The following is a 24,335-nucleotide window of genomic DNA, read 5'->3' as shown; positions in this document are numbered from 1 at the left end:
CTTATCGGTCCCTTCTGCTGTTGACAGCCGTCTGAGTCGCTTCCACTTTGTGCCTGCACATTTGTGTGGAGGTTTGCGTGACGGATCCACGTGTTTCTCTGGGTGCGGACCCAGGAGCGAGCGTCTGGGCCTGCCAGTTCTCCAAGGTGGCCGATCATCGCTCGGCCCAGCTTGGGTCAGAGACGCTGGGGCCCCATCCTCACCGGGGCAGGCTCTGTCAGTTCTGGTGAGGCAGGTGCTCCTGTGGCTCCATCGGCATCCTGATGAGGAAGGCCTGTCCGCGGCTCACAGGCCCCCTGAGGTTCTTGTCATGGAGCCCCGGTTGCCTCTCCTGGGAGACCCGGCTGTGAGCGCAGCCCTGCTGTGGGCGAGGGGGGGCTTCAGAGAAGCGCTCAGCAGACACGAGCAGTGGTCCTCCACTCACTGCCTCGTCTTTTCTGAGGTGAACTCACCAGCTTGGCAGGCGAGCTGCAGCCGGGCAGGTGTGTCAGCTCACCCCTGAGACCCCAGGGCTGGGCACCTGGGCAGAGGGTCCAGCCCGACGACTGTTTCCTCCTGCCCAAAACTATCCCAGGTGGCCATGCTCCCCTGGCCCAGGAGGAGACAGTGGGGGACGCAAAGCTACAGGCTGGCGCCAAGTCCAACTAAGGGGAGAATGTGGTGTGATGGCACCGTCCCCGCGGCCCGCCTCCCTCCCGGCCGTGGCTGCCTCTCCTGTTCAGATGTGGGGACAACGGGCCACCCCGCTCCAGGCCATCTGCTGAGGAGCTGACATGGTCAGCTGGGCCAGCCGGGAAGGGAGAGCCCTCGTTCTCCCCAGAGACGCTGGGAGTCTCCACGGGTCACTCCTTAGTTTGATGCTGTGACCAGTAGCCACTCTGCCAGGCCACCCAGACCACTGGACCATCTGGACCGATGGACAGCCACACGGGCAGTGCTCGGGCTGTGAGGGAGGGTCTGGAGAGGCCCAGGCTGTGGCCACTGCCCCTCGCCCTCCCCAGCCTCCTCCTTGGGGAGCCCAGGAGGGTCTGGGTGCCAGGGATCTGCTCCCAGCCCCCCACCCCACCCCGCCATGCCGCAGGCCCCGCAGCACTCTGCTCTTCCCTCCGGCTTCAATGAGCTCCAGTCCAGTCCTCTGCCCCCGCAGCCACCGCCATGTCTCCACCTGTCACAGCAACCACTTCACCCACAGGTACACTCCCTGCCCACAGGGAAAGAAGGCCACCGGAGCGGAGGGAGCAGCTGTTTTGGTTTTGAAGACTCCCCACGTGCAGGCACAGACGCTCTTACGCGCTGTGGCTGCTGCACAGCTGAATCTGGGAACTTTTGGAGGCTGCGCCAGTGCACGCTGCAGGTGTGCGCGAGCATGTCCCCCACACGAGCCTTTTCATAGCACCCCAAAGTGGGGGGGGTGACCCAGATGTCCATCACTGGGCAGCGGGCCCCGGGGCCCTGGGGCAGCCTCTGGGCTCACTCAGGAATGGCCACTGAAGGGTCACTCACAATGATGACGAACCACAGCCACCGACGTGGATGAGGAGGAATCACGTGATTGAGAACGGGGCTCATGTGGGAGGAGCCCCTTCAGGCCACCAAAAGGATGCTGAAAGAGACGCCCACGGACATCAAAGGATCCCAGAGTGCCCGAGGCCGCAACAGGTGGGGGCCAGCTGGGGTGCCTCTGTGGTGCCCGCCCTGCCACCACCGTGGGTGCGCCCTGTCCTTCCCTTCTTCTTGAGGAGCTCCTGGGTCTGCTCCCCGGCGCTCCCTGATGCCCAGTTGACGGCCCTCCTCTGCCTCCACACGCTGCGTCCTCAGGAGGGTTATGGAGCCATTTGCAGCATGGGGTCATAGCGCCTTCTCTGGGGCTGTGAGAATTGAGGGCATTGGGGGGCCTGAGGCGTGTGGGCCACCAATTCCTATTACACAGCACTCACCCCAATGACAGTGTTCCTCTGTCACAGAACAGGCAAGGGAACATTCAAGGAGAACTCTGGAGGAGAATGCACCAAGGTCTTCACACGGCTGCTCCAGGGGGATGTGCTGCTGATTTTTAAAATTATTTTTGCCTATTTAGATTTTCTAATTTTTCCACAAAGAACAGAAATTGCTTTTGTAAGAAGAAAAAGAAAATTTTATGTTCAATAATAAGATCCGAGACCCAGAAGCAAAGAAAGATGATAAGACAATCTGCTGGAACACACCATACCTGAAGCCATGCTATGACCACCAAGCTAAGGAGTTAAGACAAAATTCAGGAGCCATTAGGGCGCTTCTGATGGTCCCAAACAGGTGGCAACATTCCCCAGCAAGTGGCCCTGAGAAGTCACTCTCTGCCCTAGAAGTGACTTACCTTATTCCTATTCATCAAGTCTCCACTTACATGCCACTTCCTCAGGGAAGCCTTCCTGGAATGTCAAGGCTGAGTCAGCCTCCCTTTCTGAGGTTTTCCCTACAAAAGAGACACCCATAATAACGATGGGAGACATTTTCCAGAAACTTATTTGATGCAAATGCTAAGTGTTTTACAAGCTGTTTTACTTTAGACTAGGTTTGGCTATAAGTAATATGGATAATTAAAAAGCAAAGTAGACGCTTATTTCCCTCTCCCCTCCAAGAAATTCTGAGATGGTCAGGACCTAGGCCCTCCTATCTTCTTTATCTACCCTGTGTGGTTTCCATTTCCAAGTTCACATATGGTGCAAGATGGCTGCTGAACTCCAGCCATTAGATCTCAATCCAAGCAACAGGAAGGAATGGGGAGAGAAGTGCACACCCTGAAGTTGTGCATACCACTCCTCCTCATAGTCTTGGCTAAAATGTAGTCATGTGGCCACACCTCGCAGCAAAGGAAACAGTCTTTATCGGGACAGCTATGTGCCCTGATGAAAACTGGGGCTTGTAATTATGGAAGAGGGGAAGACAAGCTTCAGATGACCCCTAGTATCTTTGCACCATGGGCTGGATGTTGCTTGCAGTGGGCGTGACAGAGGAGGGGCCAGCCTTGGAGACACAGCAGTCCCCAAAGTGGAGGCGGGCTGCTCCGACTTGGTGCGGCCTGTCCCGGGCACCCACGTCACGTGATCGAGGTCTCTCTGTTGGCTAGGTGGACGTGACTGCTGTGCTCTCGGGTTGGCACACAGCAGGCGTGTAATAAACGTTTGCCACTCTGCCGGGTGGAAGACCAGAGGACGGCGCCCAGCCCGCAGGTTGTGGGGAGCCCGGGTGCCCCACCAGCCCCCTCGGGCCATGCTCCTTGCCTCCTGGCGAGCTGTCCAGTCTGCTCCCACCTTGCCTGCCCCCAGCGCTGCTGCCAGGTGCTACATGAGCATAATCGGGGCTCAGGACCAGCGGTGGCCTTTGCCTTCCTCCTGGGGACTGGGAGCCCCGGGTGTCGTCACAAGGCACCGGCTGGTCCCTCTCTGTGGGGACAGACCAAAGTGAAGCCCAGGTGGGCATCGGAGGTGGGCCATGGGTTCCAGGCCCAGCCACACTGCTGGGCACTCGGTGTGGGGAGCTTCTCAGTGCCCTGTGTTCAGGAAGAGCCTGGGGACCCCAGGAAGAAGCCAGGACCAGGCAGAGTCGGATTCCCATTTCTCCAGCGGCAGGAGGGGAGCCCCTTTGCTCATGCCATCACCCTTGGCCTCAGGTCCCCTTCCAGGCAGGGACCAACGCCCCCACCTTGCAGATGGGCATCGTTATGGGGTACCTCAGACCTCAGCAAACGCTGGATGGATGAAGGAGGAGCTTGCCCCGAGGGCCAGTCTGCAGCTCCCCTGCAGCGGCCAGAGGTGCTGACTGTTCCATCTGAGCCTCACGAGGCCCCACCCTCACCCCACGCCTGCTGTGCTCCAGGGGCCCATCCAGCTGGTGCGACCTGAGCACTGAGCAGACAGTGGCTCTGGCAAGTTTCCTGGGCCGAGTGCCTGAGTCTCCTCTGGGCCTTAGGCCCCCGGCCCCCAGGAGCCCGTTCTGCCTGTTCCTGCCTTCCAGGAGGCCCACAGGGGGAGTCTGGAACCTCTTCCCCTGGGCCAGCTCCTCCAAGGGCTGGAGACGGTTGTGCTGGTCTGCAGTCTACACACCTGGTGTTCTCAGGGACGTCCTGGTCAACACCCAGTGGCCCCAGGAAATGTCTGTCCTGGGCAGGGCACCCGGGTCCCAGCGACCCGCCAGTGGCCATCAGCCCACACAGCCTGGTCTGGTCTCCCAGAGTGGGCTGACGAGCTAGAGAGAGAGAGCCACGCAACGGGGCTGATTGTGGCTGGGGGTCAGAAAGAGCCTTCAGGACAGCAGCTGAGGACAAAGACCCCCACTCGGCCCTCCCCACAGACACACACACGTGCACACACAGCCAGGGGCTGTGTCCTTGAGTCCTGGGAACCAGGCTGCAAGGCCCAGCCCAGGACCCCCCCTCTGCACCTCCCAGCTGCATCCCGGGCCAAGGGCTTAATTTCTCCCAGCTCGTGAAACACGCTTACAACAGGCAGCCACAAGGGGTGGTGGGACTTCAGTGCACTGAGGTTTGAGCCAAGTTTGGCGAGTACCCAGAACACGCTCCTCGCAAGCGGGGCTCAGCAGCTGTTGAGGTCTCGATGGGGGGAAAGGCTCTGCGCCAGGCTAGGGTCCTGGGTGCCCTTGCTAAAGGGGGGTCGGGGGGTGGACACCAGCGCAGGGGGAGGTGAGGGGCAGGGCATGGAAGGCCACTTTCGCCCACGGCTCCCCTGCGCCCAGGGCTGCGCTTGCTCTCCGTCTGACAGCCTGCTGCCACCCCTGCACCAATTACCAGCACTTACTCACAGCTTCCTGCCTGGCTTCCTTTGTGCAGCAGAAGAAAGCACAGCCTCGATGCCGAGCTGCCCCTGTTCCCACTCCTGCCAGCCACGGCAGACTCTGAGGCTGGCAAGGGCAGGCCCTGGGGGTGGGGGACACGGACCGGGAGTCCTTGGCCTCTGAGGCCCAGCCTGGCCTCTGTGGGGGAGGCAGAGAGCCCGCAGAGCAGGGGGCACATTTACAATCAAAGGGACGGAGCTTTGGCACAACCCCCCTTCAGAAGGAGGAAGAAAAGCCACGCTCCTTTGCGAAATTGATATTTATTTGCCAAACAGGCATTCTGTGCCTGGCCCTGTGCGCCACCACCTTATACTTCCAGGCAGCTGTGAAGAGGGCCTAGCTGCCTAACAAGTTACCCCAAAACTAGGTGGCTTAGAACAGCAAACACGGATAAACTCACACGGTCTCTGAGGGTCAGGAACACGGGAAGGGATCAGCTGGGTGGTCCTGGCTCGAGGTGAGGACCTCAGCCCGGCTGGAGAGCCCCTCTCACAGGGGCGCTCACACAGCTGGTTGGTGCTGGCTGTCAGCTGGGACCTCGGTTCTGCTCCACGGTTGCTTGGGCTTCCTCACAGCGTGGCAGCTGGGCCCCAAGAGCCAGTGTGTCGGGTGAGCCAGACAGCAGAGTGGCATCTTCATGACCAAGCCTGGAAGCCACACAGGACCCCGAGTCTGCCAGGACCCAGGGAGAAGGAACACCCACTCACCTCTCAACAGGAGGGGTGGCCAAGGAATTTAGGGCCATGACTTAAAGCTGCACACCCTCGTGTGACAGATGAAGATGAAGAATGACCTTGTCCAAGGTCACACAGCTATTGAAGGCTGGAGCTACACGTCCAGTCTGACTCTGGACCAGTGAGTAGGCCACTGGCCATTGTAAGCACGCTCAGGCTGTTTGTAAATCAGGAATCCAGCTCTGAGAAGGGACCACTCCACTCGGCAGGCGCAGCAATTTCTGGAGTCAGTGCGGGTGGTCCCGCTGCGGGTCCTTGCTGCTGCACACTCTGATTCTGCTGGCTGGGAGAACCTGCGTCCTGGCGTTGGTGCTCGGGAACCGGGGACCTGCTGACCTCATCTGCAGGTCGCCACGCAGGTTGGCAGGATTTCTGACCCCGGTCCTGGGTCCCCACCCTGGGAACCCGTCTGGATGATCGTCACCTGACGGAGGACGTTGCAGGTGAGGGTGTGAATCTGGGAACTGCCCCGGTCAGCTGGGCGGCCCGGCCGTCGCTCACCTGCTCTGAGCTTGCTTTTCTAGGCTGTGCAGTGCAGCGCCCGCTGACCTCTGGCGGACACCAGCCACTGGCCTGAGCAGAGGGCCCTCGGGGCTCCCCTCACATGACAGTCGGGCTCAGGACCCAGGCACCTCCAAGCAGTGATTTCAGCTGCTCGCTCTGCGGGGGCTTCCTCCTCAGCAGGCCTGCCCACATGCCCGCCCAGCTGCTGCCATCAGTGCTGCCGGCTCCCACCACACCAGCCTACAGTCAGTGAAAGTCCCAAGACCGAGTCTCATTGGCCAGCTCAGGTCACGTGCCCACTGTGAGCCAATCACTGTGGCCAGGGGACAGCCTGCTCTCTGATTGGCCAGGCGTGGTCCCATGCCCGCCTTGGCATCTGGACAGTGATCCAGGCCCTCAAAATACTTGGACTGAGCAAGGGGGGCCTCAAAGGAAAACTAGGCTGCTGTTGGGAGGGAGGTGGGAATGGACGAGGGAAAGCAAAAGCAGTGGACGTCCAGCAGAACCCCCCAGGGCGGTAATTCCTCTATGACTATATGCGCCCTGGTAGAGCTGGGTGGCCTTCCCAGGCTGGACACTGGCTGGTAAAGGTCACCACAGCCTTACAGCCGAGCCGGCCCTCCACCCCCACAGCCCGCTGAGCCTGCCCACTGGCCCAGCCCCAGGGCAGCTGCCTCCCGCTGTCCGCCATCCATACCTGCTCTCCAAGAGGGCGTCCCCTGAGGGCTGTCCCCACTGCTGCCTGCTTCCTCTTGGTGGGAGGGGAGGTCTTCACACCTCTGCCCCCTCCCTGTTTCACGTGCTCTGGGAGCAGCTACATCCCTCTAAGGCAGCGGCTCTGGGAAGGGCCCCTTCCTCCACGCCCGGCTCACTGGGCCCCCTGCCCTGCCCTGGACGGGGGCGGCTCCCTGGGCCACCACTGCTACCCCAGTGCTGTGCACAGACCCCCTTGCACTCTTCTTAGCCAAACCCTCTGTGCCTTCCGCCTCCCCAGGGATCTCAACTGATCAGCCTCCCTTGGTTTCACCCCTGAGTGGAGCCCAGAACTTCTTGAGGCTTTCTGATGCTGAAACCACAGTCGGGTCACACAGGACTCAGTGGCTGGGTCAGGACGTGGCTGACACTCACCCCCTACCTTGGGACCCATGACCCCACCCACCCACTGGCCCTGCTGACTCCCAATGTGGATGGAGGGGGCTGCTTCTCTAGTGTCCTCTCCATCCCCACCGGAAGAGACCAATATCGGCCCCTCGGATTTCAGCAGTAGCCAGGTTACCATGGTGATGCCTATTATCCCTGCCTAACAGGAGATGAATCAGGAGCTAAAAATAGGCCCCCAGAGTGGATGGATGGACCGATGGGTGGAGGGGTGGATGGGTGGATGGAGGGGTGGATGGATGGATGGAGGGGTGGACAGGTGGATAGACGGATGGGTAGAGTGGTGGAAGGATGGATGGAAGAGTGGACAGATGGGTGGACAGATGGATGGAGAGGTGGGTGAGTGGCTGGGTGGGCCTGGAGTCAGGATTGGGACAGTTTGTTTTTCCCAGACAAGATAATTCAAGGAAATCTCAATCGGAAACCCACGCCCACAGGACTGGGAGACTCTGGCAGGTGGTGCCCTCTCCCCTGACAGAGCACGTAGCATGTAACACATAGTAGGTCCTCATAAATCCCAGTGCAGACTGAAGTCAAGCAGAGGCCTTGCCTGGCCCCTCCCCACCTGAGCCTGGCTGGTGCAGATTTTAGGCTGAGGGTCACAAGAGGCCAAGAGGAGGCCGCTCGGGGTGGGGGAGGCCTTCACACCCTCTGGCCCTGCAGGAGTCAAGCATCGCCCTTCCAACACCTTGTACTCCTGGAAGGGCCCTTCGTTCAGTCCAGGAAGAACCCTGTGAGCCTGTGTCTAGAAGATTCCCTGTTCCGGTGTGGGGGCTGGAGGGGGTATCGTGCAGGCCTCTGCTGGAGGGTGGGGAGAGGGGAGGTGGGGGCAGTAAAGGCCCAAGACAGCTGCTGTTGGGACGAGACAACACTTTATTACACCTCAGCCGTCCCCACCCCCACAGGCCCCACAGACAGTGCAGGGGCCTGAGGGGGAGTTGGGGCACCAGGAGGGACAAAGAGGAATCTGCCTGTGGGGACGGGACAGGGTTGTTTTCTCTGACCGAACGCTGCCTACCAAAGATCGGCTGAACAGCAGGAACCCCTGCTCCACACCCGTCTTTTCATTCAGGAGCAGGTCCTACCCCCAGCTGAGCTGGAGGCCCCTCCAGCTCCCAGGACCTCCTTCCCACATCCGCCCAGCTGGGAAGGGCCAGCCATGGGGCCACTGTGAGCCCCACACTGCAGCTCCTGTTTCAGGACTCCCCACGGGCCTGGGTTTGTTCATCCCGCACCTTGGAGGCCTGGAGGCTGACCCCGGCAGCAGGAGCATGGGAGGACGAGGGGCGGGCCTGGGCTGGGGGACAGGAGGCCTCTGGGGGGTGCTAAGGGGCCCCAAGGGTGCTGGAGACGGAGACGGGACGCCTCCTGGCCGCCTCTCTCTCGGGGTGTCCTCACGGGGCTGAGCCTGGGCCGGCTGCTCGGGCGTGGGTGCCGAGGCCACGCGGAGGCAGCTCCTTGTGGCTGTAGAACTCCACCACCTGCTTGGGCACCTCGGCCAGCACACACTTGGCCAGCGCTGCTGGGGATGCCTGTCAGGGGGAACGTGGCTACAGTTGGGGGTCTGCCCCAACCCCATCCCCACTGGTCACACCCCCGGCCTAGTCCTCGAGAGCTGGGCCCTCCTCACCGTGGTCTCCTCCTCTGGAATCAGCTCAGGGGACCCCGACCAGGAATTCACCTGGTGGCAGCTGAGCCTCTGCTGAAGATTCAGACCTGAACCTAGCAGGCTGCAAAGCCCATGCAGTCTCGACAGCAGTGACACCACGGGTGACATCTAACGGGCTCTGGGGCACTGTCCTGAGTGGCATTTGTGCTCATGGGACCCTATCCACCCCTCGGGAAGGTGGGCACAGAGGGAAAGTGGCTGGGGCAGGAAGGGAGGCGAGGCCACCTCCATGTTCCCCTGGGAAATCACGTGTGTCCATGGGACGTGCACTTCCGACTATGGCACAGAGAGGTCTGGGAGTGCCTGGGGGAAGCTGCAAGCAGGACTCATGGGAGCCGTTGTCTGCCCTCTCTCCACTGTGTGGGTTTGACATTTTTCATAGCAGAAAGGGTTTTAGGTGCTTGACAGCTGCTGACGTCTAGAGCAAGGGGAAGGAGGCGGCTTGGGAACCATCACTCAGCCACTGAGCGAGGGACCTGCGTGTCCTCCTGCCCCCCGGGCCCAGAGCCTGGCGCACAGTCCAGGGACGCATGGGCACCTCCTCGCTGGCCCTTGGCCACCGGCCCCTCGCAAGCACTCACATTCTTGAGCTCCCGGAAGGGCACGAACTGCACGATGTCACGGAGTGCGGGCTCGCCCCTTGGGGAGCGCAGGACACCGTCGTCCCCATCCAGGACATGCATGTCGGTGAAGTCAGCATTGCCCACCCCCACGATGATGATGGACATGGGCAGGTGGGAGGCACGCACGATGGCCTCCCGCGTGTCTGCCATATCTGTCACCACGCCGTCCGTCAGGATCAGCAGGATGTAGTATTGCTGGGGGCACAGGGAATGAGTGGGGCTCCCCGCCCTTCCTCAGGCCCTTGGGGACTGCACCTCCAGGGCAGCCTGTCTACTCCCAACCAACCCTCCAAGTCCCCCAGACAGCCTGGAGCGGCCACAGGCATCCCTTACTGGTAGTTACAGGCTTTCCTAAATCGGTTGTGATGAAGCATAATACACACGTCACACGCATAACAATTCACAAGCCTGTTCTCCCTGGCAGGTGCTGTGCTCCAGGCTTCCACCTGTCTCCTACTCCATCTGGCCTCTGACTCTGCGGCAGATACTAGAATGCCCACATCTGACAGATGCCGAGACTGAGTCTGGTGGAGCCAGGATTTGAACCCAGGTTGGAGGCCAGAGAAGGAGGGATCTGCAGGTCCTGGGCGGGAAGGGGCTCCCCACACCCTGAAGGGACCTTGAAATCCAAGGAAAAATTTAGAGAGGACACACATGGGTGCAGCCCGGCTGGGTCACAGACTGGACTTGTTCCAAATAAAAGTCCATTTCCATTGTTAAAAGAAACAAACCACTCAGTGCCCGTTACTAAAAATCTGGACAAGAGAAAATGTGAACAAGAAGGAGGAACGGCCCTGGAGCTCCGGCCTCCAGAAGGCTGGGCTGTCCACCAATGGGCCCAGCCCTGGCCGAGCGGGCGCCCAGCACTGCAACGCAGCTGGAGGAAAGCAACCAACGGGCAGTGGAACAGGCTCAGACGCCACCTCCTCCGAGAGGCTCCCTGCCGCCCGGGCCCGTCTCCCCTCACTGAGCCTCCAGACCCACGTGCTCAGCAGGCTCCCGTCCAGGGCTGGAAGTGCCCCGGGGGTGCCCAGCAAGGCTCCCAGCCCCAGGTAGACGCCCCTCCTCAGGAAAGCGCCACATACACTCCTCCCACCCCCTAGACTAGGTCTGGTGAAGACCTCGAGGCCCTGTGCTTCGCTTCACCAGCTCTGCAAACACCGTGTGCCATCCCCCGCCAGATGGATTGGAAGCTTCGCTGTGAGTAAGGGGCCTCCCAGGATTGGACACGAATGATGCAGTCAGGGCCCTGTGAGGCCATGTGTGTGTCAGGAAGAAAGGTCAGCACTTTTGCAAGGGGCAGAAGGAGATGGGCAGCGGGAAAATTCGGGTAGAGGGCGCTGGGAAGTGGGTCCCTGGATGCACACCCAGCGTCTACCCACAGCATCAACATGGCTCCAGGGAAAACAACTTAAGCACCAGCGAGAACCCTGAGGAAGTCTCTGGGCCAAGAAGAAGGAGGCGGCAGACCCGAGTGACTCCTAGGAGTCTGACGGCCCGTTTACAGGACTCAGAAGAGAGGGACGTGTGGACGCCACCGGGAGGGTGCAGTCCTCGGACCCCAGACCGGGAGCTGTGACTGGACATACAGCCTGCTTCCTCAGCAGCTGCGCTGCCACTGTCAGGGGGACTAGCGAGGATGACGGTCTGCCTGGGAACCTACTCCGACATGAGTGGGGCCGCGGAAACGGGCTGCCTGGACGTTTGACACTAGGGAACAGCTGCTGTCCTTCGGGCGTGATAATGCGATTGTGGCTGCATCTTACCTCTTTTAGAGTTTATACTGATATTTATAGATGAAATTACGTGTCTGGGACTTGCTTCAAAATCATATGGAAACATGACAACTGAATGTAATCCTTGATTCTGGACTCGATCCTGTGCCAGAAATAATACTGCTATAGAATGATTATTGGTCAAATTAATGAAATTGGAATATATTCTGTAGATTAAAGTATTGGGGGCTAGCCCCGTGGCCAAATGGTTAAGTGTGCACACTTTGCTTTGGCGGCCCAGGGTTTGCGGGTTCGGATCCTGGGCACAGATGTGGCACTGCTCATCAAGCCATGCTGGGGTGGCGTCCCACATGCCACAACTAGAAGGACCTACAACTAGGATATACAACTATGTACTCGGGCTTTGGGGAGGAAAAAAAAGAGGAGGATGGGCAACAGATGTTAGCTCAGGGCCAATCTTCCCCACCATAAAAAAAAAAAAGCATACCTAAAAAGAAAAGGGTGGGTTTTATCTTTGTTTGACTTAAAAAAAAAAAAACCAAAAGTATTGTATCTAAGTTAAATTTCCTGAAATTGATATTTGTGTGGTGGTTATATAAGGGAACACCTGGCTCTCAGGAAACATGCACTGAAGTCCTAAGTGGTGAAAGGACAAGATACAGCAACCCTCGGCTTCTGGGGCTCTGCGTCAGGAGAGCAAGCACAAAACGTGGGGCCGCCCCCCACGTGGGGGGTGGGGTGTGGGGCAGTCCAGGCAACGGGACAATGGGGGTTGGAGTCCGAACAGAGCAAGGCTGAGGAACAGCCTGGTCAGAAGACCAGGACATGGGCAGGCAGATCCTGGGACGATGGGCAAATGTGGACATGGGCGTGAGACATCAGAGGGGTTGCCTTCACCACCCTGGGCTTGAAAGCTGAGCTGTGTCACCTACAGAGTGTCGTAGCTGTTAGCAGGTCAACAGGGAGAACTTGGGGGGTGTCAGGAGGTAAGCCGCCGGCTCTCAAATGGTTCAGAAAGAAGACAGTAGTAATATACAGGGAGAGAGAGACGGAGAGAGAGAGAGATGGAGCAGAGAGAGAGAGAGATGGAGCGAGACAGAGTGGCGGGGGGGGGGGGGGGGGGGGGAGGCGGGGAGGAGCCGGGACTGGTGAGTCGGTGAAGGTAGAACTGAAGTCGTACCATTCTTATAACTCTTCTGTAAATGTGAGGGTTGTTACAAAATAAAAAATTAAGAGAAAGCCACAGACCAGCTGGGCGTACAAACGAACAAACAGATCTACAAACCGTGATGAAAAAGTAAAGCAGAACGCGACCCTTAGCACAGTATCATCTGTGCAAATTAAAAATACATGCGAACAAAGTAACGATATATGTGCAACAGAACACACAGACGTGGGGCTGCCTGTGGGGAGGCGTGGACGGGACAGGGAGAACCAAGACTATCAGTAAATCAGCCTCTGGGGGGCATGACCCCCCAGTGAGAATTCTCCTTGCACCTCAAGATCAGAACTACGGGTGGTGGTGTTGGCCCCCTGTGTCTCCCAGGGCCCCTGTAGCTCCTCCAGCCACACTGGCCCCCAGCCTCCTGCCTCAGGGCCTTTGCATGGGCTGTTTCCTTGGCCTGCCTGACCTCACACAGCTGACCCCATATCCTCCCCATCCCCGCACGGCAGACAGCACCTTCTAATGCACCCGGTCCCCACCATGGCCTGCCCCAGGCACCTACGGAGGCCTCCCCGGTGTGCTCCTCGGCTGCTGCCATGCAGGCCACCTTGGAGATGACGGGCGCCACATTGGTGGGGCCGTAGAGCTGGACCCGGGGCAGGCAGTTCTGGTAGGCCTCCACCACACCCTGGATTCCTGTGGGGAGAGGGCGTGAGCCCGGCCCGGCTGCACCCCCGCTCCCCAGCATGCCTCAGGCTCCCACCTTCACACTCATCGTCCTCGGGGTCAAAATTGATGGCAAAGTTGTGGGACACCTGGGGGGGCACAAAGGGGACCGGTCAGCTGGTCCACTCTTCCTGGACCCCCACAGCCCACCTACTGGGAGAGGGAAGTTTGGAGGTCCTGGGGCCTCCAGGTGGAAAGTGCCTCGTGGCAGGGAGCCCCCAGGACAGAGCGCAGACAGACAGACAGACTAGTCCCGGCCTAAAGGTCCGGAGTTGCCTTAGCCAATAGCCCACACGCACCTCCCACCACGCTTTCCTGCGTGAGCCAGCTGAACTGCATTTGTAACCCGAAGACTCAGGACTGGTCCTTCCTTCTCCTGCCAGGGACACCGAGCTTGCCTTCCCTTCTACCAAAGAGCACTCGTGCTGGGAGGTGGAAGATCAGCCCCTCTGGCTGGAAGGTGGGGTCCCTGCACCCTGCCCACCGACCTCAACTAGTCGCCCTTCCCAGCAGGGAGGGGCAGCAGGCTGGGCGGGACACAGGATGGCCTCTACGGGGAGGGGCCCAGAAGGAGCACGGCCCGGAGGCCCTGGCAGATGCAGGGGGTTGGGGTTCCAGCCCCCAGGCTGTCCTACCTCATACTTGGGAGGGATCCGGGCTCCAAACCCCAAAGCAGAAAACCTCTTGTCGCTGCAAGAGAGGCAGCCCCATCACACAGGGGTCCCTGATTTCTAGGGGTAGGAGTCGAGGCGCTTTGGGGAGACATCAACCGGAGCCAGAAGACTGGGGCTCTGTGCCACCCCCAGGTGACCCAGGCCAAGGCTGACACTTTACTGAGGGCCAGGCCCTGCTGTGAGCCACATGGGGGAAACTGAGGCACAGAACATGAAGAAACTGCCCACCAGGCAGAGGGGTGGGGGCAGAGCTGACTGGATGGCTCTGAGCCGCCTTCCCCAGTCTCTGCACCTTTGCTCCAGGCCCCTGGGAAGGCTCCAGCCACCTGCCTGCAGGACCGCGGCTGCCACTATCACCCCAGACAGAGAGCTCTGCCCCTCCGTGGCCTCAGTTTACTGAGTCCATAAAGTGGGACACAGACCCCTCATGTTTGTGTGGAGAGTGATGGGGACCATGTGGGTGAGGGCCAGTCCCACCTTGACGCACAGAGGTTCTGACCCACTCACGCTGCCCCTCAGGGAGCTGGACCTGCCCACGGCGGTCAGCCACACAGGGGCGCCAGGGCTGCCCCATGGAGTGAGCCCCTCCATGGCCCGTGTGTTCCGGCCTTGCCCAGGCAGATTCCTCCGACCGATGGACACAGCCATGAAGCCCACCCCATGGGCCAGGCCTGACTGGAGCCCCGGGAGGCGAGGGCAGTGGGGTGGGGACACCTGTCATAGTCCTGGCAGATCTCGCCCACGGCCACCAGCGCCTGCAGGTACTCGTTGGGCTGGAAGGGGTTGATGTAGTGCAGGGAGCGGCTGTTCCGGGGGTCGCCATTGGAGGCCGTGAAGTCGATGGCCACCTGCGGAGGCCCCAGCACCATGAGCCAGGAGCCCCTCCCTCCCCCCGGACCGGGATGGGCACCTGCACCCCCATTTGACAGGTAAGGAAAACCAAGGCTTGGGTGCGCCCCCAGGGGTGAGAGCCCAAGGGCCCAGCTCTGCGCTGGGGCAGTCAGAGAACGATTTGAGGAGAACAGATCCTGCCAATCCCAAAGCTTCTGGGACCCTGAGGAGGAAACGAGTACCTCTGGGGGTAACACCCACCGAGGCCCGCAGGGAGCAAATGTGGTCACTCTGAGCCCTCAGCATTTCCTGCAGCGTCATGGGCCCAGGCTGGGTGGGGAAGGGGCCCAGGCCCCAGACTGGACACAGCTCCTCTCAGCCGCCACCCTCCCCGGGCAGAGCCTGAGAGGTGTGAGCCCCAGGCTGGGGTCCCCGTGTGCCCCCTTGCCGTTCTGGCTGCAGCTCAGTGGAGCGACATGAGCCAGTGCATCATGGACGAGGACAGAGGCCACCAGGAAGGCACAGACACGGGGCTTTCTGTCCAGCTCCACTGCCGCCCACCGTTCCTGGCCAGGGCCAAACCGGCTTGGTCTTATAGCTCGTGGTGTGCCGTCCCTATGGTTCCTCTTTCCTTGCATGTTTTTTCGTCACTATGTTTTGGTCGAGGGCAAGTCCTGGCTATGTCCCTCCCGAGGGTGACCTCGGGCAGCTCCTGAACCCCACTGTGCCGTTCCATCTCACAGGGAGGTGCTTGAAGGCTCCGTGCCTGGGGAGGGCGTGTGGACCTCCAGACCCTGCAGAAGGGCCTCACTGTACCCATTTGTCTGCACACATCCACCCCAGGTGCTAAATGGTCCAGGGTAGGGAAGGGTCACTCAGGATCCCTGGGAGGGGGGCCCAGGCTGACCCCTGTCCCGTGGGGTGTGCCCTGGCTGGCTGCATGGAGCAGCCACCGTGGCCGGGTGGAGAGCGGGGCCCCGTGGACTCACGGTGAAGTGGATCTGGCAGCCGCCCATGATATAGTCCAGGAAAGAATAGACCCTGTGGAACTTCCAGGCAGCAGCGTCGGCAGCCCGCCCTGGACACGCCACCCCCGGGACACAGGCTGGGGCTGCCGGCTGCAGGTTGTGGGGCCCAGGGACCTGCCCCCATCCCGGGCGACCAGGGCAGGAGTGGGCGGGCCATGCCCTCCTCTCTTGGGCCCTCAGCCCCTCTCTCCATGTCTCTTCTCTGCCCTGGGGCTCTCCCTGTTTCTCTCCTCTGTCTCCCCCCATGCCTCCCACCTCCTTCCCTGACATATCGGGGCCACTGGACCTCTGCCGTGGGAGCTCTTCAGGGTCCATCTGGCAATGGGGAGACTTCCAGGGAGGCTCAGCGGGAGCCCCGTGGGTGGATGGGGAGGGTGTGCGGGCAGGGGCCTTGGCTCACCTTCAGGTCTGCCAGGATGACCACACCTGAGTTCTTGTAATTTCGCTTCTTCTGCTTGTACTTGGCGTTCACGCAGTCCCACTGGGCCTGGGGGACAGGGACTGGCAGAGACCCCACCCCAGAGGGCCAGCGCCCAACACCCCACCCCAAGGGGCCAGGGAGGCTAGCAATCCTCGTCGTGACCTCACCCCAACCTGAGCTCAGGGGCTGCTGCGGGCTGGCAGCACATCGAGGGGTCCCTCCCTGTCCCCCACTTCCACCTGGTCCCCCAACGCCCAGCCATTTGTCTGACACGGTCCCCCCCTACACACACCCGCTCTCTCGTGCACACACCCTCTCACACGCCCCAGCCAGGGGCCCCGGGTCTCAGTTCTAGCCCTGGGCGGCCATTTTCCAACCGTAACACAGCGATCCTTGTCCCTACTCTGGCCACCTGGTGGGATGGTTATCATTCTTCATCATCATCATTAGTCTTCTCTGGGTTATACCAATAATAACAGTTCTGGAGCCAGCACCCCACCTGCTTTCTGTGGCTCGCTCCTCCTGGCGACTCCACCACAGACGGGTCAGGACCCAGCCCTCACCCAGTTTTGAGAGCCTCCGTGACGGGCAGGGGCCCCAGCTCACCTGGTCCTCCCTGAAGGCCTTCTGCATCTCCTCAAAGGTGGTGGAGAATTCTCCAATGAAGTCGTGCTTCCCGCGGGAGTCATAATCCCAGACGAGGCACTGGGGACCCAGGCCCCTCAGCCCGCCTGCCCCTCCGGGGCCGCCAGCCTGGGTGTCTCCATCCTGCCCCCAGCCAGGCTGCCCCCTTCCCCACCACCTCCGACTGGCCCACCCCTCCCCACAAACCTCACCTCCATGAAGGCCCCAGTGTGGTCAAGGGTGCCTGGCCCCCAGCCTCCCAGTCCTGCCCCCTGGCACCCCCGCACAGCCCCGTCTCCCACCTTCAGGGTCCGCGCCTCCTCGCAGCTGCACAGGGAGCTCAGCGACACCTTGAAGGGCTCCCACACTGGGCTGAGGTTGTTCTTCACCACCTGCGGGCGGAGGGCCTGGCTCAGGCAGGACGGCCAGCCCAGGGCGACATTTCCAAACCTCTCCGATGGGAACCACCTTCATAACACCCGCCACATCCCTGAGCCACCTGGATTCCTTTTTTCCTTAAATAGCCTCTTGTTTTATTCAAGTTAATTGATCTCAAAAGGAAGTGCTCTCAGTGCTGTCACTGAAATGCCACTTCTCCTGAGGGAGTGACGACAAACTATGATTCCTGAGTTCTAATACAGACGCTCCCTCCGAGCCTGCTCACTCCCTGCTGAAACGGAGATGGTGGTGGTTGGGGTGAAGACCCCGAAAGGTGTGGGGGCCCCGGGTGACACAGGGGGTGTCGAGGGTCAGCCACACCGCTGTCCTTTTATTCCTGTCCCCAAAGCCCTGCAGGGGGTGTCAGCTCCGAGGGTACGGGGCAGGGACCCGTCACCTCCGTCCTGTACACGAGCTGCTCGCTCTGGTCGTCGTTGATCCGGTACAGCTCCAGGAAGGGGTCAGACTTGCTGAAGAGATCCTGCAGGAGGACCGGCGGGTGGGACCAGGCTCAGCCCTGCTCGGCCATTTCCCGCTGTGTCCTTCACCCCTCAGAGCCTCTGTCTCCTCGGCTGTAAGAGGAGGGCAGAGCCCTTCCACACAGCATCTCAGAGTGACCCCAGGCCTCGCCCTCCCCTCCAGAGCCTTCTCTAGTTCCCCAGGACCTCGCCGGGACTCCCAGCCCCAGCGTCTGGCCCAGCCTCTCTCGCTACCTGTGCACATCCCCAGCCAGCACTTGCTGTCCCCTCCCCTCCCCACCAGGCTTCAATCTCTCGTCCAGGGGAGGTGGCTGACGACACCCTACACCACTGCTCTGTGCCCCAGCCCCGGGTGAGGAGCCAACAGAACCGAGTTCAGATCCAATTCCTCCCCTGTCTAGACGGGAGCCTCCCTGAGTCTGTGTCCCCATCACTCAACGGCCACGAGTGCCCCTGCCATAGGGAGCTGCGAGGATTAAATGAGATATTGCAGGAAAATCCCCAGGGAGTAGGACAGAGCAGCAAAGCGCTGAGAGTAATGACAGACGCGGTGGCTGTGACAGCAGCACACCTGCCTGGCGGCCACAGAGCTCTGAGTGCTTCTCACTCGACGCATCCCCTGTCTCCCCGCTGCTAGTTTTGTCCTGCGTCATCTTGCAGGTGCAGCCTCTGATGTGTGGGGGCAAAGCTGGGTCGGGGCTGAGCTTCTCCATCCCCCTCCCAGCCCCCGGCCCCACGCGGGGGCGCCCACCCCCCCACCTTGTCGTCCAGCTTCCTGGCCCGGAAGGAGAGTTCCACGTAGCCGTTGTTCCTGGAGATGTCCTCGGCGATCACCTGGCAGGGCGAAGCCACGGCTCTGGGCTCTAAGGCGGGCCTGACCCCACCGCGGGACCCGCAGCCTGCAGCCCAGCCTGAAGGGAGGCGTCTGGACACCCAGGCAGCTGTGCAGCCGCGGGCTCCGCAGGCAGCCCTGGGCCTCAGCCCTCGGTCCCTCCTCGGACCCCTCAGAGCCATGGCAAGGAAGAGACAGGCATCTGAAGCCGGGGAGGGCTGGCGGGAAGGCAGGTGGCCTCACCGTGATGGTGGACTTGCCGGCGTGCCTGCCAAACTTCAGCAACAGTGCCCGGGTCATCTTCTTCTGGGCCACAATCTGGGAGTCAGAAAAGCCAGGGAGCAGTCAGCTCCTGCAGCCCTGGGGACCCCAACCCTGCCCTCAGTCCCCCGTCTTCCCCCCAAGACCCCCAGTCTCCCTGGGCCTGGCTCCTCAAAACGTACTCCCAGGGCCCCACGCCCTCAGGGCCTGGCAGGGACCAGCCCATGGCCCTCTCTCGTGATGCTCAGCCACCTGACGTCCCCCTGTGTGGCCACCACCTCTCACTCTGCCAGGTGCCTGCACTTCCACCACCTCATGGGCCTCCCATCACCTGTGTATCAGGTGAGGAAACTGAGGCTCAGAGAGGTGGCGAGACCGCCAGGGTCAGGAAGCAGTCGCACAGCTCACATTGGTAAGCAGGCATGCGAGCCACAGCAGAAGGGGCAGGTGTCCGTGCACTGATTGCCGACGCATCGCCAGCCCAGAGGTAGGGCCTGTGTTGGGCCATCCATGGACCCGGCCCACAGGATCCGAGGGCAGCATGGGCCTTCCCACAGCCCACAGCAGGCATGAGCCAAGGGGCTTCCCAGGCCACGCCCTGAACCGCCAGGCTGCCCCGGGGTGGCACGGAGGCAGGAGCGAGATGGAGGCACAGCCTGGCTGCCCACCATCCTCTCCTTAGCACAGGGGGTTCTGCAGTGGGAGCACTGGTGCACAGCCTCCCCTGGGGCTCGTCCCCCAACCTGGGCTTCCCCACCCCGTCACCAGCCCCTCCTTGGCTGCCTCCCGCTCTGGGCAATGAGCCCCTAACTGGGCCAGGGAGTGGATGCAGGGACACTGTATATAGCCAGAGGGCAGTACCCAGGCAGGCGGGCATCCTGATCTGTAAACGAGACGGACCGATGATGACCACCCCCTCAGGGCTGCGGAGGATCAGTGACTCAGTCGGGGACTCCACCCTTCTCTGGGGGCAGCTTGCCTCGCCCGCCCAACACAGGCTCCTGTCTGAGGGGCAGGGAGACCATGGAGCTACACACAGATGTGACGGAGGATGTTCACCACCCACCCACCCATCCATCAGGGTCTGCCTGGCGAGCAGCTTCCTGGGAACGTTCCGTGCAGAAAAGAAAACAGACCCCAGGTGGGGGCGGGGGCAGGAAAGCTCTCTGCCAGGTGGGAAGGGAGGGAGCTGCGTGCCTGGCCCCGATTCTCCCGTCTGCCGGCTTCACTCCCGGGCTTTCCTATTAGGAAAAGACATTGCAGGTTCCCGGTAACGGTTGGCGGTCAGCAAGCACTTCCCTCGCGCCGGCTCCGGGCCAAGCGGGCCTGCTTTACCTCAGTCCCCTCACATCCCGCTGAGGAGCTGATGTCACCGTCTGGTTTCCCAGATGAGGAGAAGGGGGTCCAGGCAGAGCTCAGGGACTTGCTCAAGCTCACACCACTGGGATGTGAAGCCAGCGCCCACACCTTGACCACTGACTGCGGCTCCCCTAAGGGTCTTGAAGACCTGGAGAGCCGGCAGGATGGCTGCACAGCAGGTCCTCAGTGGGCGTGCCATTGTCTAAAGGCTACATGTCTATCCAAACATGTGTGTGTCCATGCATGTCCATGTGTGCATCTGTTTGTGTGCATGCAGGTGTCCCTACATGTATGCCAACATGTGTGTGTCCATGCATGTGCTAATATCTGTGTTCATAAATGCATCCGTGTGTGCCCATGCATGTGTATTCATGTGTGTCCATGTGTATGTGTGTGTGTTGTCCTTTCCCGTGCTCACGACGAGCAGGTAGGAGGCCAGCACCTGGTGGAATGTTGCGCTGCTGCCTTCACCGGGGGCTGCACCCTTCCTAAACCTCAGTCCTCTTATCTGTGAAATGGGGATGACAGAACGCTCTGCCCTAAACCAGTTCCGACCCAGGCAGCAATGGGGTGAGTCACACAGACATCACGTCAGCAAGAGACACAGGACACAAATGAGAACATACTGTTTGACTCACGGACACAAAATCCTAGAACAGGCAAAGCCAGCAGGGATTGGCTGGAGAGGAGTGGGGGGCCTGCGGGGCGAGGAAATGTTCTGTGGGATCTGAGCGACGGTCAGGAGTACACGACTGTCTAACTCATCAACACCAACCCTCAAGGTCTACACAGCTTAATGTGTGTAAATTACACCTCAAGAAAGAAGAAGTGCCCCCACAGGGAGCTGTGAGAATCCACTGTGCGGCCTGTGAAGGTTGGGCCCGGAGCCTGGCACCTCGGCATCTGGCTGGTGGCTAGAGAGCTCTTGTTACACTGATAACAGAGAAGCTAACAGGGGGACATCTTCAGAGGACTGCAAACACATCCCTCAGGTGGGAGCTGGACAAACAGATGATGGAGCTGCCACCGATGGGCCCGTCACGCTGCCGCAGAGAGAGACAGGGACACTCTGATGTGCCAATGTGGACGGGCCCCCTATGCCACGGAAGTGAAAAAAGCAAGTTGCAGAACAGCAGATGTAATCTGCGTTTTGAAACATAGATAGAGAGAAAGAATCATCTGCTCATTTCCTCGGGCAACACTACACTTCTCCTGTCGGATGGAACAGAACCTGGGGATAGGACAGGAGGGAGACATCCCATGGCATGCCTTTATACTTTCTGAATTTTGAACCATACGAATGCATCTCCCAGTTCAAAATTACATATTTTTAAAAGAACTAATAAGGAATTTTTTAAGAAAAGGAGCCATGAAAATGGGCAGAGCTAACATGCTCATCCGTAGGGACCCCTGTGGTGCCTGGCACATAGTCAGTGTTTGATCATGTTGTCCCCATGCCACTGCTGCCATCGCACCAGCCCTCACGACCAGCCCGTCGGCCCCTCTGCCCTCCTGGGTCTCTCCTGCCTCCTCCCTCCCAAGGGGATGGGGGCGCCCACCTGCCCCAAGGTACACTCCATGCCCCCCAGGAAGTCGTCATCCTGACAGCTGAGGCTGCTGGGCCCGTGGGTGTCGTAGACCTCGAAGCGCAGCCTCTGCACCTCCTCAAAATAGTAGTCGAGCGTGAAGACCTTGGAGAACACAGGGTGCAGGCTGCTCCGGACCACCTCGGTTCTGTCCACCTGCAAGCAGCCCGGGGTGAGCAGGCCCCACACAGGAGGGGCTTCCACCCGGGCACCGTGGCCTCAGGCACCAAGACCTCAGGGTCCCCTCTCCCATCTGTCTGGCCTCAGGGGCTCCTGGAGGACTCACTTCCAGGCCATGCCATGGGAGGACTCCCACCAACCTGTGCTCCACCCACCAGGATTCCAACTCCCACGTGCTGCCACCAGGCTTCCGGTCACCCCCAGGGGGTCACTCTCAGGACCCCCGGCACCTCTTTCCCTGAAATAAAGGCACACCTGCCCGGCCGGCCCTGGACTGCTGCTTCTCTGTGTCTTCTCATCTCATGCCCACCATGGCCTGCTCTATCCCCTCATCACAGATGGGGAAACTGAGGCTCAGACAGGGGAAAGGTCATGCCCAAGGGCACACTGAGTTAGAGACAGAGTCAGCTTGGACCCCTGGGCTGGGCAAACCCACAGTGGAGCTCTCTCCCCAGCACCTGGCTGGGCAGGCAGGGAGACTGAGAGGGACCAGGGCACAGATTCCCCCTGGGTTCAGCTTTCTCCTCTGACCTGAGTCCCCTAACCCCAAAAAGCACAATCCAGATTGGGGAGGTAGGTTTCTGTGCTGCTCTTCAGGGTCCCACAGACTCCCGCTCCCCCAGATGGAGGGGTGCAGGGGCTGCTCCCACCCAGGGATGTCTATGCCAGGTGGTGCTCAGGCCAGGCAACAAAGGCTACGGGGTGTTTGGGGTGCAGGGGCCCCTGCTGGCGGATCCTCCCCAGCGCCCCAGCCGTGCGCCCCTGGGCTGGGCCAGCCTTTCACCCAGAGGTCAACGACTGCAGGGTTTGTCAGCTCTAGAAGGTTGGTGGCCCAGAGATGACAGGAGATGGCACAAGGTCACAGCAGAGCGGTCGGGAAGCCAGGGTCCAGCAGCCTCGGCCCCTCAGAGGCTAAGCCCGGATGGTCCCTCCCACCCGGGCTGCACTGCCATCCCTGCCAGGGCCGCATGGAAAGCGCTCACACCCGGTCCGAAACGGGTTGGGTTCCGACTCCCCGGCTCCACCGAGGCTCCCACCCCCGACCCCGCCACTCGCGTCCCTTTTCTCGCCCTTTTGAGGTGAAGCCATGCATCTCTGTGAGATGGTGACTGCAGCGCGGAGCGCCGGACCTGCCCCCGCGGGGAGGGCTGGGCCGGGGGACAAGGGAGGGGGCCTGGGGATACCCTGCTCCTGCACAGGCACCCGACCACCCCAGGACCCAAGGGCGTGGAAGGGGAACTCGCGTCGCCGAGACCCGCCGCCCAGAGCCAGGTCCGAGGGCGCAGGAACGCCCATCCCCACCTCAGCCACACACGCTGCAGTGGCCCGTCACCGGGGGTCGCTGGAGACTCGCGCTGGAGTCTGCAGAGCAGGAGGAGTGGGACAGGCGGGGAGACCTCCACTCCCGGAATCCCCACTGCCAGGGTACCCGCGGTCCCGGCGCCTCTGCCTCTCGGACAAGGACCTGGCACAAGCAGTGCTCCGGGTGCCTCTCGGGCCAGAGGGGGACCTATGACCCCAGTCCAACCCCTAGGCTCCACTCAGCCATGCTGATCACCGCTGCAGCCCCCCCACCCCCCCACCCCCCGCCGCCTTCTGGCCCCTTAGTCAAGCTCCATACCTGCACTTCACTCTTCCCGCAGTCCCCACCTGGGACTCTGGGTAGCACCCTCCACTTGGGACGCTCCCTCTCTCCACCTGGAGCACCTCTCGGTCGCTGCCGCCTCCTGTCCAGCCCCTACAGCAGCCCCCGCCCCAGTTCCTGGGCACCCACCCTTTCCACCCGGAACCCCATCCCTGATCTTGCTCTCAGCCCCAGCTCCTGGACGCCTCTGCCCTGCACGCCACTAGCCTCACGCGCCGCCTCGGTCTCTGCGTCCCCAGCTCCGGGCCCCCGCCCGCGCCCGCGCCCGCGACCGCACGGCCCGCGGCCTCTCCCCGCGCGGCCGCCCCGCCCCACCTGCACCCACTGGCCCTGCGCCTGCAGCAGCAGCACCACGCGGGGGTCGGACTTGGTGAGCGGGTCGCGGTCCAGCAGGTGCCGGCAGCTCAGCCGCAGCTCCACCTTCGAGGCGCAGGGCGCGGGCACCACCCCGGGGGCCGCCGCCGCCCCGCGCTCCGAGCCCGCGCTCATGCTCCCGCCGCCGCGCTCGGGTACCGGCCGGGCGCACCGAGGGGCCGCTGCCCGCGAGTCGGCGCCGCCGCCGCGCCGGGAAATGATGGCCGGGCCAGGCGCGGCCGCGCTTCCCGCACGCCCGCCGGGCGCGGGCACACGTGGCTCCGCGGCCGCCACCACGCGGGGACTGCAGGGGGGCGGGGAGGGGGACAGAGGAGGGGGCAGTGGAAGAGCGAGGCCTCCACTCGGGCCGAAGAGGGGGAGCTCTGGAGGGACAGGCTGGAGGGGCCGCAGGGAAGAGGGTGCCCCCGGGGCCGCGGGAGGAGGGTGCTCCTGCAAGGTGGCCTCAGTCCGCCCTCAG

General features: G+C 61.5%; 1 protein-coding gene across 8 annotated transcripts; it reads right to left on the bottom strand.

Moving 5' to 3' along the window:
* Positions 1–8,079: 8,079 nt before the first annotated feature.
* Positions 8,080–24,105, bottom strand: CPNE7 (copine 7). 8 transcript variants are annotated; one of them, XR_011436984.1, is made up of 16 exons: positions 23,819–24,105; positions 21,652–21,834; positions 18,716–18,790; positions 18,400–18,474; positions 17,559–17,642; positions 17,026–17,115; positions 16,706–16,804; positions 16,079–16,165; positions 15,640–15,699; positions 14,534–14,667; positions 13,781–13,835; positions 13,445–13,551; positions 13,183–13,234; positions 12,982–13,115; positions 9,477–9,713; positions 8,080–8,758 (listed from the first exon to the last, which is right to left on the bottom strand). XR_011436984.1 is itself a non-coding variant. In XM_023637529.2 (15 exons), the coding sequence occupies exons 1-15, from the start codon at positions 23,990–23,992 to the stop codon at positions 8,621–8,623; spliced, it is 1,677 nt and encodes a 558-aa protein (XP_023493297.1). In that variant the 5' UTR covers positions 23,993–24,105; the 3' UTR covers positions 8,080–8,620. The 8 variants fall into 8 exon arrangements, 5 of the variants coding, with proteins under 5 accessions (XP_023493297.1, XP_070118268.1, XP_070118270.1 ...); XR_011436986.1 differs by having other exon boundaries at positions 13,445–13,521; XM_023637529.2 differs by lacking the exon at positions 13,445–13,551.
* Positions 24,106–24,335: the final 230 nt, after the last annotated feature.

This window comes from Equus caballus, chromosome 3, assembly GCF_041296265.1.
Source record: "Equus caballus isolate H_3958 breed thoroughbred chromosome 3, TB-T2T, whole genome shotgun sequence".
NCBI lineage: Eukaryota > Metazoa > Chordata > Mammalia > Perissodactyla > Equidae > Equus > Equus caballus.
Note: the sequence above shows the minus strand (reverse complement) of the source record. Positions and strands in the feature narration are given on the sequence as shown.

What these genes read in the sequence shown, in the direction of transcription:
- CPNE7 (XM_023637529.2), bottom strand. Translation starts at nt 23,992, where the DNA reads ATGAGCGCGGGCTCGGAGCGCGGGGCGGCGGCGGCCCCCGGGGTGGTG. An exon ending in TCATCCTGGCAGACCTGAAG is followed by an intron (nt 15,700 to 16,078) that starts GTGAGCCAAGGC and finishes GCTGCCTGGAAG; the next exon opens with TTCCACAGGGTCTATTCTTT. An exon ending in GGATCCCTCCCAAGTATGAG is followed by an intron (nt 13,235 to 13,780) that starts GTAGGACAGCCT and finishes GTGCCCCCCCAG; the next exon opens with GTGTCCCACAACTTTGCCAT.